The sequence below is a fragment of the Oncorhynchus keta genome, chromosome 6 (genome assembly GCF_023373465.1).
Source record: "Oncorhynchus keta strain PuntledgeMale-10-30-2019 chromosome 6, Oket_V2, whole genome shotgun sequence".
Taxonomy (NCBI): domain Eukaryota; kingdom Metazoa; phylum Chordata; class Actinopteri; order Salmoniformes; family Salmonidae; genus Oncorhynchus; species Oncorhynchus keta.
The window spans coordinates 9731587-9751151 of NC_068426.1; the positions used below are offsets into that span (position 1 = coordinate 9731587).

General features: G+C 48.8%; 1 protein-coding gene across 1 annotated transcript in view; it reads right to left on the reverse strand.

Annotated features, from left to right (window-relative positions):
- Nucleotides 1-981: 981 nt before the first annotated feature.
- LOC118385725 (uncharacterized) overlaps nt 982-19565 on the reverse strand; it is a 60805-nt gene continuing 42221 nt past the window's right edge. The window contains 14 exon segments of the mRNA XM_052520547.1: nt 982-2658; nt 2660-3136; nt 4423-5833; nt 7385-7585; nt 7897-8043; nt 8214-8260; nt 8452-8580; nt 8685-8778; nt 9380-9574; nt 11894-11959; nt 14081-14146; nt 14234-14355; nt 15435-15499; nt 15874-15986. Of these exon segments, the coding sequence (XP_052376507.1) occupies nt 1687-2658; nt 2660-3136; nt 4423-5833; nt 7385-7585; nt 7897-8043; nt 8214-8260; nt 8452-8580; nt 8685-8778; nt 9380-9574; nt 11894-11959; nt 14081-14146; nt 14234-14355; nt 15435-15499; nt 15874-15986 (4105 nt within the window). The 3' untranslated portion in view covers nt 982-1686.

A 19565-nucleotide genomic window follows, 5' to 3' on the forward strand; every position in this document is an offset into this window, starting at 1 on the left:
TGCCCAGGCATGTGAAATCTATAGATTAGGGATAAATGAATATTTAAATTGACTTATATGAACGGTAACTCAGTAAAATCTTCGTTCAGCCATCCCTATAGGATAAATTAAGAACATTTGGTCTGAGTTTGAACTCAGGCTTAAGAGATGTTAAATATTTTGTCCTGAGATAATAGCACTGAACATGACCTTAATTAAGCCTCTTTTTTTATTGACTAATTCTTCAAGAAGTGACATTAGTTGAGGATTATCAAACAGAACAGATTAGGTCTCCTAAGCCTGTGTTTATCACAGACCTTATTTTCGGCTTTTCTCCAACGAATCACGGCAGACCTAGTGGTTACAAAAAGATGACATTACCATTTCTCTCTCTTGAATGTCTTTTGAAAATAAAAAGGTTGTGTCTGAAGATATCACTACAGTAGATAAGTTTTCAATTCCTCTCAAAGCTCATTGGAGGAGAGGATCCAAGGTCCCCTCCCTCGGACTTCCTCCTCCAATGAGCTTTGACATCAGCTGAAATCTCAAAGTCCTGTACAGAAACCAGCCTAAAACCCCAAACAGCAAGCAATGCAGGTGTAGAAGCACAGTGGCTTGGAAAAACTCCCGAGAAAGGCCAAAACCTAGGAAGAAACCTAGAGAGGAACCAGGCTATGTGGGGTGGCCAGTCCTCTTCTGGCTGTGCCGGGTGGAGATTATAACAGAATATGGCCAAGATGTTCAAATGTTCATAAATGATAATAATAATAGTAAGGCAGAACAGTTGAAACTGAAGCAGCAGCACGGTCAGGTGGACTGGGGACAGCAAGGAGTCATCATGTCAGGTAGTCCTGGGGCATGGTCCTAGTGCTCAGGTCATCATAATCACAACGGTTCTCAACCGGTCGTTCTGTACAGAACCATTTCCATTGAATTCAACGTTGCACGCAGTTCTGTCGTCAAGTCTATATGTCATACGTAAAGAACTCCTTCGTGGTCCTATTGAGGAAAAAAATCGAAGTTGTCATTATTTATTGGTCACAGTTGAAGCACATACAAAAATTAGAATATTTACAGATTTAAAATGAAATGACATTTCTGCACTGTAAAATACTCACAACTATTGAACTCACATTCAGGGGTAGGAACCATACATAAATTAAAAAAAACAGTAAAGTGCATATTTGAGAAACCTCCCCATATCATTGTTATTTCTGATAGAAAGGGAAGGGAGAAACTGCACTTTTCAGTCCCCCCCCCCACACACACACACACACACACACACTTCCTATTATGTACACAAAAGTGACAAACATTTTAAAACTTATGGAGATATTCTGCTTCACACAAACAGTTCAGACTCCCAACAAATAGAAAACAAAAGGACTCAAATACACACTACATACAGTATGCAACAAGAAACATTACACATCCTAGGAGTCACTACATACAGTATGCAACAAGAAACATTACACATCCTAGGAGTCACTGCATACACGATGCCCTGAAGAGATCAGCTTTGTGTTAGCTATAATCCATCGAGCCTTCCAATGATCCTAGAGGCGGCCGGCATATTGTCCACACATCTGACTATCATCTGCCAGGGAAGGTGGTAGGGGCTAAGGGAAGTGGCTGGCGTTTGACCAGCTCTCATCACTCTGTCTCTCTCACGCTCTCTCTCACACACACACACACACACAGTGAGGGTCACATAGTGTGGTAGAGGGTGCTGACAGTCCGTTTCTTCAGCCTACGTAGGGGGTGTGTCCTTCCATACTGCTGTCGTGTTGCCACGGAGATCAGGTCAGACGTCAGCGAGAGGGCAAGGCCAGAGTCAGGATGTTTCTCCTTCTGCCGGCCTTGATTGGACGTAGGAGAATGCAAGTGTTCTGAGGGTGTGTCCCCGCTGTCACAAGGCCTCTCCGCTCTGTTGGTGAGGGACTCTTGCCTGCTGGTCGAGACAGAAGGACACAGGGCATTGTGGAACAGCACCCTCAGTTTCCTGGAGGACTCGTCAGCTTCTGTGGAAGGAAGGAGAAGTTCCACAGCGGGTGTCGCCGGAGAGGCGGGGCCAATATCCCAATTGCTCAGGTCATTGGCCGACAGGTCTAAGCAGCCCAGCTTAGCCAATGAGGCAGAGCGCTTCATCAGGGAGGGCTGTGTCAGCCCAGCCTGGCGAATCCGTGACTCCACCTCCCTGGCTCTCTGCCTGTCGCCACCCCTGACCCTCTTCTGCCTCGCCTGTGTACCTTCCCCCCACACCTGGCCCACACACCTGGGTACCTTGGCTCCGCCACCGCTCACCTGGCGAAGGAACGCCCCCAGCTCCCGCAGAGTTTCCCATGTCTCCCTCATGTCGTCGTCACCGGGGGGTCCTCGACCCGGGAGACTGTCCCAGTCTGTGCCCGACTCAAACTCTGTCACCCCCTCCAGACACAGGAAATCCACTGAAGAGAGGGGGGCGAGGGCAGAGTTTAGGGTAGGATGGAGAGGGGTAATGGGGGAAGAGTGTTGAGGGGTCACGGGGGTAGGGTGGAGGGTAGATGCAAGGCTGCCATCACTAAGGTTGTGTTTGTGCATTTGGACACTGTCTTCATGTAAACCTTCTCTCCAAGCGTCCTGTCCTCCATCTTCCTCCATAGGACTACAGCCCCCACCCTTTTCCTGCACAGTGCTAACCTCTGACCCCTGCGGGCCAAGTGGTGCATTCTGGGGGTTGGAGTTTGTCTCTGGGAAGGAGTGAGAGGCAGGAGGGGAGTGTTCTCTTGAGTGAGAGAAGAGAGGGGAGCGACGATGGGGGTGGGTGGGGGGGGAGGGAAGGTGGAGGTGGGGAAGGGGAGTCCTGCCTCATTCGCTGCTCCAGCTGTTGGGTGACGCGGCGCACAGAGCCCATCGCCCAATCAGCAGAGTGAGGGGCGGGAGGAGAGTGGGAGACTGCTTCCATCTCTTCTGCTTCGTCCTTCACTTCCTCTTTGACAACGTCCACTTCCTGCTGTGACTCTGCATCTTTGCCCTCTACTTCCTGGTTTGACTGACCCACTTCGTGGTCCTGGGAAGCAGTAGGCTCTGGTTGGCTGGGAGGGCCAGGGGGAGGGGCCACAGTGTGCGTCATGGACTCCAGTTCGGTGACTATGAGGTGAACAGAGACAATGCTCTCCTGAGAGAAAGAAGAACAGCAATCAGTACAATAAATAACAATATAGAAGTAGTCCTTTTGCAAGTTGGTAGCCTAAATTCATTTTCTTAAGATCCCCACTAACACCACTGGGTGGCGATGTTGGAGAACACAAAACTCACAACTGAATCTATTAGGTACTCATATCTTCAGGGCATGGATTCTACCAGTCAGAAACGTTCCACGGGTATGTTGTTCCATGCTGATGGCATCACGCAGTTGCTGCAGATTGGACTGGCTCATCTTAGTTAGTATTTTTTTTTTTTTTAGCCCATAGATTGTCATTTTTTTGTCACATGAATACACATTAGACATGACAAAATGTGTAGAAATGCAAGAAAATTAGCTAAAAAAACCCCACAAAAATTATCTTTGCACAAAATGTAAAGAACTGCAGGAAATAAGCTTTAAAGCAAAATTCTTTCCAACGAGAGCAGTGTGAACAGTTTGTGGTGTCATGAACGGTACTTGTGCCCATAGAAATAGAGGTGGAGGCGCGGGATGTTCCCCAATGCTGGAAGGGGGGCCACGAGTGAAAACGTTTGGGAATCCCCGATTTAGCAGATGCTGTTATCCAGAGTGACTTAGAGACAGATTTTTCACCGAGTCGGCTCGGGATTTGTACCAGCAACCTCTCGGTTACTGGCCCAACGCTCTTAACCCGCGAGGCTGACAGACATCTCAGTTTTTAGCTGTTAGGAGTGGAACACATCCGTGACAAAGAGCAATGACTTGTGCATTCGGAGATGCCATTCTGCACACCACTGTTGTACTGCACTGTTGTCTGTTTGGGGCCCGCCTGTTAGCTTGCACCCTTCTCCTTTGACCTCTCTGCCGCGGACTTGATATATTTTGTTTATCGTACCGTTCTCGGTAAACCCAAGACACTGTCGTGCGTGAAAAGCACAGGAGGGCGGCCGTTTCTGAGATACTGGCACCGACAATTATACCACGCTCAAAGTTGCTTAGGTCAGTCGTTTTTGCCCATTCTAATGTTCAATCAAACAGTAACTGAATGCCTCGATGCCTGTCTGCCTGCTTTAAATAGCAAGCCACAGCTACGTGACTCACTGTCTGTAGGAGCGATGCATTTTTGTGAACAGGATAATAACCTGTCCGGTGACTGTATTTCTATATGAACATGCTTCTGTGTGGAACAGTTGTATTGCAACTACAGATAGTCAAACCCTAATTAAATCACAAATTGCCTTTATTACAGTGCAAAGACTCATTACAGGATTTGATCAAAATCATTAAAATTGTCTCACCCTCTTCCTCTCCTCGACCTCCTCCTCTCCCTCCCCAGTCGCCACAACAGAGGGGTCCTCCTGCTGCTGCTGCTCCTGTCCTGGATCCCTGGGTATGGACTGAGGTGTCTGCTGCAGTGCCTGATCAGAAAGGCAACGGGTCCTCCCATCCTGAGTCAGGCCCTGGAACTTCTCTCTGGCGCTGAAGAAGTTGATGTGGTCTGTGCTGAGAGCCGAGGACCCCGCCGCCTCGAGAGCAGGGTCCTGAGGGGGGGCACTGGGCTGGCTAATGATGAGTACCTCAATACTGGAGGGTTGTTGGGATGCTGAACTGTCCAATGATGCCCCAGGTAACCTCTGGTCACAGTCTAGTTTCTTGTCAGGCACTGGTGTGGACGGCTCTCGTGGTCCTGCTGTTTGTGTGCTTGTTTCCGGGGTCATCGACGATGACTCAGGCACGGATGGTGTCACCTGCAGCTGGCAGTATTTTTCCTTAGGCAAGGTGGTGGACGGCTCCTTGGCTTTCGGAGTCTCGTCTTCATCGGAGGAGGTTGGAAGGGCGGCGGGGGAGACACGGTGGTGTTGGATAGGGGGCGGATGAGGGCGCCTGACCGGCACGGTCTCCGCCACGGTGACAGTGGAAATGTCAGGTACCACGGTGGCCGCCCGCGGCTGAGGGAGAGGGGTTGAGTGGTCCTCTTCATAATCACACAGGCCGTTGGAGAGAGAGGGTGACTGGGAACACACAGACTCCCCATGGGCCTGGGAACCAGTGGAGGCAGTAGTAGCTGCTGCTGTTGAAGGATTCTGGTCCCCAGTACCCAATGGCTGGTCCCCAGTACCCAATGGCTGGTCCCCAGTACCCAATGGCTGGTCCCCAGTACCCAATGGCTGGTCCCCAGTACCCAATGGCTGGTCCCCAGTACCCAATGGCTGGTCCCCAGTACCCAATGGCTGGTCCCCAGTACCCAATGACTGGTCCCCAGTACCCAATGACTGGTCCCCAGTACCCAATGACTGGTCCCCAGTACCCAATGACTGGTCCCCAGTACCCAATGACTGGTCCCCAGTACCCAATGACTGGTCCCCAGTACCCAATGACTGGTCCCCAGTTGTGAAGGTCAACAGAGAATCAGTCCTAGTCTCCTGGGTAGTAGTAGCATTGGGCAGGCTACTGGACTGTACCACCTTCCCTGCACTAGAAGGGGTCCCACACTCAGAGATGGACCGCACCACCTGGCCCGTGATGGAGGGGGATCCCAGCGGCTGCAGCAGCTCCTGCAGGGAGGGGGCGGCGGGGCTGTTACCCTGGTTACGAGGGTCGGAGCGGCCCAGGGTGTGGGGGTGTTGGACGGTCTTACATAGCGGCTCGTGGTGCTCCGATAGGTCACTGTCCGAGTGGGAACGCCACAGCTTGTTGTGTCTCTGCTTACTGGGGGGTGGAGAGAGAGAGGGTAAGAGAGAGAGGGGGGGGAGTAGTAGAGAGAGGGGGAGAAAGGGTAGTGGGGAGAGAGAGGGAGGGGGGTGGAAGAGATGGAGAGAGGCAGGGGAGAAAGGAAAGAATGACCGAAGAGGAAGAAAGAGGGAATCGAGAGATCAACATTAAATACTAGTTTCTGGTAGGCTCCTCCATCCAGCTCCATACCAGACTGGCTGCTCATTGGCTGACTGAAAACTGACTCATTGGTAGTTCCCCTGACTCATTGGTAGTTCCCCTGACTCATTGGTAGTTCCCCTGACTCATTGGTAGTTCCCCTGACTCATTGGTAGTTCCCCTGACTCATTGGTAGTTCCCCTGACTCATTGGTAGTTCCCCTGACTCATTGGTAGTTCCCCTGACTCATTGGTAGTTCCCCTGACTCCATTAGGAACATATTCTTAACGTTAACTGGCACCCTTTTTGCCCTCAAAACAGTCTTAATTCTTTGAGGCATGGACTCAAGGTGTTGAAAGCGTTCCAAGTTGGCTGGATGACCTTTGGGTAGTGGACAATTCGTGTACACACGAGAAACTGTTGAGTGAAAAACCCAGCGGAGTTGCAGTTCTTGACACAAACCAGTGCGCCTGGCACCTATAACCCATCTCCTCTCCTTCATCTACACTGACTGAAGTGGATTTAACAGCAGTAAGGGAACATAGATTCACCTGGATTCACCTGGTCAGTCTCATGGAAACAATAGTGTGTCTCTCACAACTATCGTCTGCTTAGAACGTCTTTACTAGGTATGTGCTGTAAGTGGCAAACAATGCAACCTGAGTGAGAGAGAGTGTGAGAGAGAGAATGGGTACGTGTGAGAGAGAGTGTGAGAGAGAGAGAATGGGTACGTGTGAGAGAGAGTGTGAGAGAGAGAATGGGTGAGAGAGAGTGTGAGAGAGAGAGAATGGGAGTGTGAGAGAGAGAATGGGTACGTGTGTGAGAGAGAGTGTGAGAGAGAGAGAATGGGGTGTGAGAGAGATTGTGAGAGAGAGAGTACGTGTGAGAGAGATTGTGAGAGAGAGAGAATGGGTGAGACGTGTGAGAGAGAGAGAGATTGTGAGAGAGAGAGAATGGGTACGTGTGAGAGAGATTGTGAGAGAGAGAGAATGGGTACGTGTGGGAGTGTGTGAGAGAGAAGTACGTGTGAGAGAGTGTGAGAGAGAGAGAATGGGTACGTGTGAGAGAGTGTGAGAGAGAGAGAATGGGTACGTGTGAGAGAGAGTGTGAGAGAGAGAGAATGGGTACGTGTGAGAGAGATTGTGAGAGAGAGAGAATGGGTACGTGTGAGAGAGATTGTGAGAGAGAGAGAATGGGTACGTGTGAGAGAGAGTGTGAGAGAGAGAGAATGGGTACGTGTGAGAGAGATTGTGAGAGAGAGAGAATGGGTACGTGTGAGAGAGAGTGTGAGAGAGAGAGAGAATGGGTACGTGTGAGAGAGAGTGTGAGAGAGAATGGGTACGTGTGAGAGAGAGAATGGGTACGTGTGTTAGCTAGTGCAGTGTGTACCTGGCCAGCAGTATGCCCTGGTACTCCTCTAGCTGTCTCATGAAGGACGGGTTAGGTTTGGTGACAGCACGTCGCTCCTTAACGTAGTTGAATGCTCTCTCCAGGTCCCAGCCGTACTCCTTCATAGCGTAGGCTATCACCGTGGACGCAGAGCGACTCACACCCATCTTACAGTGAACCAAACACTTAGCTCCTGCTTTCCTACAGGGACACAGACATTATTTAACACAGACACGCTCTATAACTGGTTAAGGTAATGACATAGGAGCACAGAGATCAGAGACGTTAGAGAGATAAGACAAAAGATGGCAGAGAGAAACACAGAGACCCATCTCTAGAAATATGAGAAAGATGTGAGTTAACGTGGCGAGAGAGAAAGAGAGTTGAGAGAAAGAGAGTTGAGAGAAAGAGAGTTGAGAGAAAGAGAGTTGAGAGAAAGAGTTGAGAAAAAGAGAGTTGAGAAAAAGAGAGTTGAGAAAGAGTCCACAGAGGCCAGTCCAGTAGTGACTCACCTGGCTCTGGAGATGAACTTGTAGGTGTCGTTCCAATAGGCCAGCAGGTCTGTAGCCTCCTCATCATACACACGGATGTTATGATACTCAAACACACCTGGGAAGAAGTTGTCGATCTCCCTCGTCACGTTCAGAATATACTGCACACTGAGGAGGATGAGGAAGAGAAAAGGGAAGGGGAGAAAGAGGAACAAGGGTAGGAGAGAGGTGACCAGGTTCTCATTATAGAGAGGCAATGAAAATATCAATAGAATTGAGATTTTGAATTTTATGAGCAGTGCAGTATGGGAATAGTAGTTCTCGAGAACAAGCCTTACCCACTGTTCTGCAGCTCTTCCAGATTGGATGCGTTCCACTCAGAGCCCTGGAGGGAAACAAAAAAACACCAAGACCAGTTCCACTCCAGTCCAGCTTTTTTCCCCCCAATGTCCCTTTACACTTCCAGGTCAGGGCCAGTTTAATGGACGACAATAATAGCCAGTTAAACAATAAGTATTACTAGAGACTGGGATAGAATCAGAGACAAGAACGCCAGAGATCGATCGACCGACCTACCAGGTAAACATGGTCAAATATCTCAGTGGGACTGTCCATCTGACCCAGGATCAGGATCATCTCCTTGTCTATGTACTCCTTAAATTCACACAGGTTACACACCATGTGTACCTCCAGCTCTGTGCGGATCTAGGACAGAACACGCAGGTTATACACTCATACACACAACGTGCATTTCCACCACGCTACTAACAGGAAATGTAAAACTATGACAACTTGTTATGAACACACACCTCTTTGCAGGTGACATTCTCCAGGTCTTTATGCATCATGATCTCTCTCAGACGAGTCTTGATGAGCCGCTCTGTCCTCTCTCTCTCCGTCGGCCTGGGAACACACAGCGGGAAGTGTGAGATCACCCTCCCTCCTTCCTGGACTTCAAACGATGACCCTTCCAGCCTTCTTCGCCCCTCCCCTTCTTCGCCCCTCCCCTTTCTTCTGCCCCTTTTCAGGCCATAAACCACAGAGCTATATAATATTGTGTGGTACACACCTGTGAATATGTAGTGGTGTGTGTTGTGTATAGTGGTGTGTGTACAGTGTACACCAGCACTGTGTGAGATTTCAACAACAACTATTTCTAGAAGGTCACGTTCAGGTCCATAGAAACAGCACGGATGTTAAAACCCTCCCTCCTTAAATCCACGTTCACCTAATTAGGCCGTTAAACAAGAACTCAATGACCGACATAGTTAGTCGTCAGGACCAGAGACCCAACGTTTCAGGAAGACTTGTGAAGCTGGTTGTAGCTCAGTCAACATCTGAACAATACATGTCTCCACATGCGTTTTGTTTTACTGCGTGTCGGCCATGTGTTGCATCATGGGACCTCGAGTGATAAACATTCCCAATGTAGTGACACACGGTAAATTAACATCAAGGGCGAAACGGAGTCCCACGCATAAACGCGCTGCGTGACGACACTCACACGTCAGAGAACATCACGGGAGAGTCGGCACGGTGTGATTGGACGTCCTGCATGGCGTTCCACTCGTTGATGCGTGATTGGTCAGAGGAGACCCGGCTCTGGTAGTAGCTGACCCAGGTCAGGAACAGGCTGCCGGGGAAGTAGTTATGGCAACGAGCCACCTCACACGCCTTGTGGAGCGACTGCAGAGCAGACCTGGGAGAGGAGAGAAATGGAGGGATGAGAGGGATGGAGAGGGATGGAGAGAGATGAGCAGAGGGATGGAGAGAGATGAGCGGAGAAGATGGAGGGATGGAGAGAGATGAGCAGAGAAGGATGGAGAGACCGTGGATGGGGGGGTAATGTGACATTGATGAGAAATGAAGATATTTTTTTTGTTCAATTTTACCTTTATTTAACTAGGCACGTCAGTTAAGAACAAATTCTTATTTTCAATGACGGCCTAGGAACAGTGGGTTAACTGTCTGTTCAGGGGCAGATTTGTACCTTGTCAGCTCGGGGGTTTGAACTTGCAACCTTCCGGTTACTAGTCCAACGCTCTAACCACTAGGCTGCCCTGCCGCCTCTACACTCTAACCACTAGGCTGCCCTGCCGCCTCTACACTCTAACCACTAGGCTGCCCTGCCGCCTCTACACTCTAACCACTAGGCTGCCCTGCCTTCCTCTACACCAGGGGTGTCAAACCATTTAGCATCTGGGCCACATACGGCCTAGGGAGATGTCAACCACCATTAAAATTATACCATACTCTGCTATAAATAACCAAAATATCATGTCTTTCCTTTGTTTTGGTGTAAAGAACACTAGAACATTAGGAAAATATTGAAATTTAATGAACTATCCTTTTACAAAACATTTCATGAAACACCTCATATTTCCTTAGACAAATGTGCTAATTTACTTTTATCATTCACAAATATGCATTGCAACTGATCCCACTGATTGTACAAAGGCACAAAACTTTAATTGGTACTGAAAAATATAGTAATGCACTTTAAGATTAAATGAGACTTTTAAAGAAACATTTTTAAACCACTTACACATACGCATACCTAAAATCTAAATGTAACCCTAGGCGTACACCTTACAAACTAAGGAGAGTGATTTTAAATGTGTAATGAAGAAAGTGTTCGCCTGTCCTGTAAATCTGTAAACTTCATACATGAAACATACATACACATACAATACATACTGAAAATGTATGGAGTTGTATGAACAGTAGAATTCCATCACACAACTTTTGTTTGAAGCTGCTGACTAACATTAAAGTGCACATTTTTTAAATCACCACAGTAAGGATTCATCTTCACAGAGCTGTATTCTTTCAATGCAAACAGTATCTAAGGCAGCATTTTAAAGGTGTTAGTCTAGTCTGGACTTGTATTTGTACCTGAAACATGGCATCTTTGGCCTGTACAAGTGCATCAACACCAGGTGTCATGGCTAGCTGTCACTTTCAGAATGTCACAGTGCTTGTTTGTGAGCCTTGGCATTTTGTTTTATTGATATTCATCACTGAGAAAATTTGTTCACAAAGGTAGGTTGTCCCAAACATGCACAAAATTTTAGCAGCCAGGTCCTGTTAATTTGAAAGTACCCTGTAGTAGATACTGATAAAATCTGTCCAGACCTAGAGCAAGTTTGTCCCTTCAAATCTGGCGAGTATTCCTGTCAGGCTAATATTGGCGTGTGTCCCTGTCGGGACATACAAGTTGTCCCTTCATCATGCATCGTTTAACAAAGTCCCGTCGGAATACGGTCGATGCTAATGCTATTTCGCTAGCAATTAGGTAGCTGGCTTTCCCTGTCTGCTTCACTGACTGTCTCGGCTCTGGATGAAAGTTGACTGCTGTTCCCTCAGACCCGCCAGCAATTCGTTAATCTTATCTCTTCTCAGTTGTCCTTGCAAGCCGTCGCTGTGATGAGTCTCGTAGTGGCGTCGAATATTATATTCCTTCTGTCCCTGAAAGTATGTTGCAAACTGTCCCAAGCACAAAGGTTTTCCGTGCATCTCTGTAAATAAATGGCGTGGTCCATTTTTCTTTGAAAATTCTACACTCCTTATCCTTTTCTCAGTTTGGATAACGACATTTTGGCTCTGATATTCCCTGTCAAGCAGCAGATGGCGCATTGTCCCTGCTGTTTTCAGTCTGTCTCAGTGATGCGGCTTGTCTTCTACTCTGATGGAAAGAGTGCGCCCTTAGCGGATAATCCATGAATTGCAGCGAATTAAAAATATTAATTCCATGTCTTTTATGCATTTTTTCCCTTTCAAATTATGGGGCCTGTCCCTCAGTATGGCGGTTCCTGTCCCTGTAAGTATGTTTGACAGTCCCTGCTCTCAGTATGGCTACCCTGTGTCCCTGTCAGTATGGCTACCCTGCCTGTCCCTCTAACCAGTAGGCTGTGTGTCCCTGATTTCAGGTAAATGGCAAGGTAAAATAACTGTCAGTATCAGACATTAGCATGGTGGAAACAAACCAAAAACATAACTTTATGAGAAGTGTACTCACCACATGGCCTGCACCGACACAGGCTTGAATACATGGATCCTGTTATCAGTGGACACACTGAAACCCCTGACACAGAGAGAGAAACAAGCACTCATAAGAATTTACAAGGTCCCCTTTTCCTGAAAGTCCTGTGAAACATACATCTGTGGAGAAGAGTGTGTCCCTGTCAGTATGGTGTGTGTCCCTGTCAGTATGGTGTGTGTCCCTGTCAGTATGGCGTCTGTCCCTGTCAGTATGGTGTGTGTCCCTGTCAGTATGGTGTGTGTCCCTGTCAGTATGGCGTCTGTCCCTGTCAGTATGGCGTCTGTCCCTGTCAGTATGGCGTCTGTCCCTGTCAGTATGGCGTCTGTCCCTGTCAGTATGGCGTCTGTCCCTGTCAGTATGGCGTCTGTCCCTGTCAGTATGGCGTCTGTCCCTGTCAGTATGGCGTCTGTCCCTGTCAGTATGGCGTCTGTCCCTGTCAGTATGGCGTCTGTCCCTGTCAGTATGGCGTCTGTCCCTGTCAGTATGGTGTCTGTCCCTGTCAGTATGGCGTCTGTCCCTGTCAGTATGGCGTCTGTCCCTGTCAGTATGGCGTGTGTGTCCCTGTCAGTATGGCGTGTCTGTCCCTGTCAGTATGGCGTGTGTGTCCCTGTCAGTATGGCGTGTGTGTCCCTGTCAGTATGGCGTGTGTGTCCCTGTCAGTATGGCGTGTGTGTCCCTGTCAGTATGGCGTGTCTGTCCCTGTCAGTATGGCGTGTCTGTCCCTGTCAGTATGGCGTCTGTCCCTGTCAGTATGGCGTGTGTCCCTGTCAGTATGGCGTGTCTGTCCCTGTCAGTATGGCGTGTGTCCCTGTCAGTATGGCGTCTGTCCCTGTCAGTATGGTGTCTGTCCCTGTCAGTATGGTGTCTGTCCCTGTCAGTATGGTGTCTGTCCCTGTCAGTATGGCGTGTCTGTCCCTGTCAGTATGGCGTGTCTGTCCCTGTCAGTATGGCGTCTGTCCCTGTCAGTATGGGCGTCTGTCCCTGTCAGTATGGCGTGTGTGTCCCTGTCAGTATGGCGTGTGTGTCCCTGTCAGTATGGCGTGTGTCCCTGTCAGTATGGCGTCTGTCCCTGTCAGTATGGCGTCTGTCCCTGTCAGTATGGCGTCTGTCCCTGTCAGTATGGCGTGTGTCCCTGTCAGTATGGCGTGTGTCCCTGTCAGTATGGCGTCTGTCCCTGTCAGTATGGCGTCTGTCCCTGTCAGTATGGCGTCTGTCCCTGTCAGTATGGCGTCTGTCCCTGTCAGTATGGCGTCTGTCCCTGTCAGTATGGCGTCTGTCCCTGTCAGTATGGCGTCTGTCCCTGTCAGTATGGCGTCTGTCCCTGTCAGTATGGCGTGTGTCCCTGTCAGTATGGCGTGTGTCCCTGTCAGTATGGCGTGTGTCCCTGTCAGTATGGCGTGTGTCCCTGTCAGTATGGCGTGTGTGTCCCTGTCAGTATGGCGTGTGTCCCTGTCAGTATGGCGTGTGTGTCCCTGTCAGTATGGCGTGTCTGTCCCTGTCAGTATGGCGTGTGTCCCTGTCAGTATGGTGTCTGTCCCTGTCAGTATGGTGTCTGTCCCTGTCAGTATGGTGTCTGTCCCTGTCAGTATGGTGTCTGTCCCTGTCAGTATGGTGTCTGTCCCTGTCAGTATGGCGTCTGTCCCTGTCAGTATGGCGTCTGTCCCTGTCAGTATGGCGTCTGTCCCTGTCAGTATGGCGTCTGTCCCTGTCAGTATGGCGTCTGTCCCTGTCAGTATGGCGTCTGTCCCTGTCAGTATGGCGTGTGTCCCTGTCAGTATGGTGTCTGTCCCTGTCAGTATGGCGTCTGTCCCTGTCAGTATGGCGTCTGTCCCTGTCAGTATGGCGTCTGTCCCTGTCAGTATGGCGTCTGTCCCTGTCAGTATGGCGTCTGTCCCTGTCAGTATGGCGTCTGTCCCTGTCAGTATGGTGTCTGTCCCTGTCAGTATGGTGTCTGTCCCTGTCAGTATGGTGTCTGTCCCTGTCAGTATGGTGTCTGTCCCTGTCAGTATGGTGTCTGTCCCTGTCAGTATGGTGTCTGTCCCTGTCAGTATGGTGTCTGTCCCTGTCAGTATGGTGTCTGTCCCTGTCAGTATGGTGTCTGTCCCTGTCAGTATGGTGTCTGTCCCTGTCAGTATGGTGTCTATGTGTGAGAGACATTGTTACCCGTCTCCATCCAGGTGTATCAGTGAGTCGCTCCATAGAGGGAGAACCAGCCCCACCGAGCACGAGCTGGAAGACCAACACAATAAGCCGGTGTTACTACACCACATCGCTCTGTGATAGTCCAACACGATCTCTGAGTCCACACACACACACCTGTCTGCAGGACTGAAGTCCATTCCCAGCACCAAGCTCTCCTCGGTGTCCTGACGGCCGTTAGTGGAGACCACCACCATGTAACGAGTCCCCTGGTACACTGTACTCTCCAACCGGACAGCCTAGAGAGAGAGGAGGAGCGAAGTAGAGAGAGAGGAGGAGGGAAGTAGAGAGAGAGGAGGAGGGAAGTAGAGAGAGAGGAGGAGGGACGTAGAGAGAGAGGAGGAGGGACGTAGAGAGAGAGGAGGAGGAAGTAGAGAGAGAGGAGGAGGGAAGTAGAGAGAGAGGAGGAGGGACGTAGAGAGAGAGGAGGAGGGACGTAGAGAGAGAGGAGGAGGGAAGTAGAGAGAGAGGAGGAGGGAAGTAGAGAGAGAGGAGGAGGGACGTAGAGAGAGAGGAGGAGGGAAGTAGAGAGAGAGGAGGAGGGAAGTAGAGAGAGAGGAGGAGGGAAGGAGAGAGAGAGGAGGAGGGACGTAGAGAGAGAGGAGGAGGGAAGTAGAGAGAGAGGAGGAGGGAAGTAGAGAGAGAGGAGGAGGGAAGTAGAGAGAGAGGAGGAGGGAAGTAGAGAGAGAGGAGGAGGGAAGTAGAGAGAGAGGAGGAGGGAAGTAGAGAGAGAGGAGGAGGAGTAGAGAGAGAGGAGGAGGGAAGTAGAGAGAGAGGAGGAGGGAAGAGACGTAGAGAGAGAGGAGGAGGGAAGTAGAGAGAGAGGAGGAAGGAGAGAGGAGGAGGGAAGAGAGAGGAGGAGGGAAGTAGAGAGAGAGAGGAGGAGGGAAGTAGAGAGAGAGGAGGGAAGTAGAGAGAGAGGAGGAGGGAAGTAGAGAGAGAGGAGGAGGGAAGTAGAGAGAGAGGAGGAGGGAAGTAGAGAGAGAGGAGGAGGGAAGTAGAGAGAGAGGAGGAGGGAAGTAGAGAGAGAGGAGGAGGGAAGTAGAGAGAGAGGAGGAGGGAAGTAGAGAGAGAGGAGGAGGGAAGTAGAGAGAGGAGGAGGGAAGTAGAGAGAGAGGAGGAGGGAAGTAGAGAGAGAGGAGGAGGGAAGTAGAGAGAGAGGAGGAGGGAAGTAGAGAGAGAGGAGGAGGGAAGTAGAGAGAGCGAAGGAAAGAAAGCGTGAAAACCAGATCTTGACTATTGCGTTGACGAGAACTTTGTTTGTGTTTTGATCATGCAGTGTGTGTGTGTGTGTGTGTGTGTGTGTGTGTTTACTCACCAGTTTGATGTTGTCCTCTGGTCGGAGGAGAGTGAACATGGTCTGCAGGTGCTGCTGGAGGTCACCTGGAGAGACACACACACTTAACACTGCACTCTGTGTTCCCATGATAACAACCACCACGCTGTACCATTCCACTTTATAGCATCCTTATTGCATGTACAGACTTTGCATATCTGCTCATTAGTAAAAATCTCTTCTCTTTGTCACATTAATGCTTTATCACGGGCATTTTCATTACTCTCTCCTCTAATTGAAACACCAATTAGGGAATTTCTCATGGCCACGGTGCTTTGCTTGCTCTTTGCGGTCTAGGCCAGATAACTGGTTTCACAACTGCTGACGTCAAAAGGGGCATTATAAAATACATTTCAATGATTGATCTGGACATGAAACTACCGTACTCCGTTTCCCATAATGTGTCTGCTCCGTACTGTACCTGCATGTTTGCTGCGGAGCTGAGCGAAGCGCGAAGCAGAGGTAGGGGAGGAGCCATTTCCCCGGGGCAGGAAGAGGGCGGCACCTTTCACTGTCAGGAAGCTCTCACTGATACTGGAGAGAGAGAGTGAGGGACAGGAGAGAGAGAGTGAGGGACAGGAGAGAGAGAGTGAGGGACAGGAGAGAGAGAGTGAGGGACAGGAGAGAGAGAGTGAGGGACAGGAGAGAGAGAGTGAGGGACAGGAGAGAGAGAGTGAGGGACAAGAGGGAGCGGAGGAAGAGTGTTAAAATGCTTTCACAACAACCAATACAATCCTTTTGATTATGGTGGAACCGCCCAGTCTGCTGCCCCTGAGGCAGGGCAGTGTAGCTGAGGAATAACAGGGGGAAAGAGGAGGTCGCTTAGAGACAGAGCGGAACAAAAGCAGACCGTCCCGTGCCCCTGACTCGCTTCCAGGTTTCAGCACACCACTACATATGGGTTGTTGTCTGATGACAGAGTGTGACCTATTAGATGGATGTTCTCTGTAACGTTACAGGCTAAGGGGCGATGTTCTCTGTAACGCTACAGGCTAAGGGGCGATGTTCTCTGTAACGCTACAGGCTAAGGGGCGATGTTCTCTGTAACGCTACAGGCTAAGGGGCGATGTTCTCTGTAACGTTACAGGCTAAGGGGCGATGTTCTCTGTAATGCTACAGGCTAAGGGGCGATGTTCTCTGTAACGTTACAGGCTAAGGGGCAATGTTCTCTGTAACGCTACAGGCTAAGGGGTGTGTGAAGGAACAAGGACTTTGCCAGTCCCCACAAGGAAAAATACTTTTAGGCTTACAATTAGGGTTAGGAGTTAAGTTAAGGAAAATAGGATTTTGAATGGGGATCAAATTGTTTTGTCCGTACAATGAGAGTAAAACAAACAGTACTGAAGGTGTGTGTGTGGTGTGTGTGTGTGTGTGTGTGTGTGTGTGTGTGTGTGCTCATGCAATGGACCTCCTTGGTGTCAAACTAACCTACTAGCAAAACAGCAAAGCCAGGTGGGGCTCCTGGCCCACCCATCCCTGGTCTGCAAAATTACAATTGCACACAAACACCCTGAGCACTTGAGCCTGACAAATGAGCCTGGCTGTGTACTGGTCTGCAGCAGAATGCCGTAGGTACAGTACTGGTCTGCAGCAGAACACAGTACTGAAGGTAGAGTACTGGTCTGCAGCAGAACTGGTCTGCGCAGTACTGAAGGTAGAGTACTGGTCTGCAGCAGAACGCAGTACTGAAGGTAGACTGGTACTGGTCTGCAGCAGCAACGCAGTACTGAAGGTAGAGTACTGGTCTGCAGCAGAACGCAGTACTGAAGGTAGAGTACTAGTCTGCAGCAGAATACAGTACTGAAGGTAGAGTACTGGTCTGCAGCAGAATACAGTACTGAAGGTAGAGTACTGGTCTGCAGCAGAATACAGTACTGAAGGTAGAGTACTGGTCTGCAGCAGAATACAGTACTGAAGGTAGTGTACTGGTCTGCAGCAGAATGCCGTAGGTAGAGTACTGGTCTGCAGCAGAACACAGTACTGAAGGTAGAGTACTGGTCTGCAGCAGAACGCAGTACTGAAGGTAGAGTACTGGTCTGCAGCAGAACGCAGTACTGAAGGTAGAGTACTGGTCTGCAGCAGAACGCAGTACTGAAGGTAGAGTACTGGTCTGCAGCAGAACGCAGTACTGAAGGTAGAGTACTGGTCTGCAGCAGAATACAGTACTGAAGGTAGAGTACTGGTCTGCAGCAGAATACAGTACTGAAGGCAGTAGAATACAGTACTGAAGGTAGAGTACTGGTCTGCAGTAGAATACAGTACTGAAGGCAGTAGAATACAGTACTGAAGGTATAGTATTGGTCTGCAGTAGAATACAGTACTGAAGGTAGAGTACTGGTCTGCAGTAGAATACAGTACTGGTCTGCAGCAGAATACAGTACTGGTCTGCAGTAGAATACAGTACTGAAGGTAGAGTACTGGTCTGCAGCAGAATACAGTACTGAAGGTAGAGTACTGGTCTGCAGCAGAATACAGTACTGAAGGTAGAGTACTGGTCTGCAGCAGAATACAGTACTGAAGGTAGAGTACTGGTCTGCAGTAGAATACAGTACTGAAGGTAGAGTACTGGTCTGCAGCAGAATACAGTACTGAAGGTAGAGTACTGGTCTGCAGTAGAATACAGTACTGAAGGTAGAGTACTGGTCTGCAGCAGAATACAGTACTGGTCTGCAGCAGAATACAGTACTGAAGGTAGAGTAGGGAAACTGAGCTACAGTATGGGTCTGAAGCAGTGCAAACTGTGCTTTCAGACCAAAACACTGAACACACTTAATACCTCCGCCATGTTCTCTACCACACGTTACACAAAACACCGTTTGTAGACAAAATACACATTTTCCATACTCTGAATCTATGGGTTTTTAACCTGAGCAACACTAATGTTTTCTTTCATCGTGACAACACACCATCCTCCATAACATGGACACACACACAGGGAGAGAGAATACACAGACACACACAGAAATGTGCTTTCAAACACACAGCTGGTTCCAATTTTGTGGCGGCTTAACTGTACTGGACATGCTCATAAACTAACGAACGAGGGGGAGAGAGGGGAGCTTAAAAACACAGGTCAAGAAAACAATGTGTGTGAGACCTCTGCACGGCCATCTTTAAACCTGACCCTCCTCTACAGTGCTTCATTCAGCCACGCTCTCTCTCTACTGCAGAGTCACTAGCTTATGGCTTTGGCCTTTATACAACATTTAGGCACAAACCCATATTAGATAAAGTAATGATGCTTACCCTATCGGTCTAACTAACCCAGAAGGCCATGTAGCTGCACTTACAGAAACATATGGAAGTGTTGTACATTTTATTACTGCAAGGGGTTCTCAAAGTATATATTAAAAGTTGTTTGAATGTTTACACGACTTTTGGCCAACGGATCCGTGGAATATGTTTAAAGTGTGTAATTTTTTTTTTTTTTTTTTACATTATATTACTCATCTAAGAATGTATGTACTTAACCCTGGGCAACATGGGCCTTGGGAGGCTCACTGGGATATAGGTATCCCACAGTACACCACCAATCATCCATTTTTCAACCAAATACTGTTCCCCAGTTCATTTTTACATAAATGCACTGCAACTTAAAGATCAAATGGATCCATTTAAAATCACAATATCAAATCATTTCTGGGAAACAATTAAGTACCCTTTTTGCTTACTACATTATTCCATATGTTTTATTTTATAGTTTTGATGCCTTCACTATTATTCTATAGCCAAAACAAAATAAAACCCTTGAATGAGTAGGTGTGTCCAAACTTCTGACTGGTACTGTATGTTTCCCATTCCAATAAAGCCCTTTGAATTGGAGACCGAGAGAGAGAGAGAGAGAAACAGAGAGAGGGACAGAGCGAGAAAGAGAGGGGGACCGAGCAAGAAAAACAGAGCGAGCGAGACAGAGACAAAGAGAGAGAGAGCGGGACAGAGAGAGCTGTTTACTAATGTTTCCCCTGTTTATTTCCCTTTTGTTCATTGTCTATTTCATTTGCTTTGTCAATGTAAACCTGTTTCCCAAACGTACGTTTGGACTTTAACTATTTGCACATAGACATTTGTAAAGTCTTTATACTTTTGGAACTTCTGTGAGTGTTCACTTGCTAT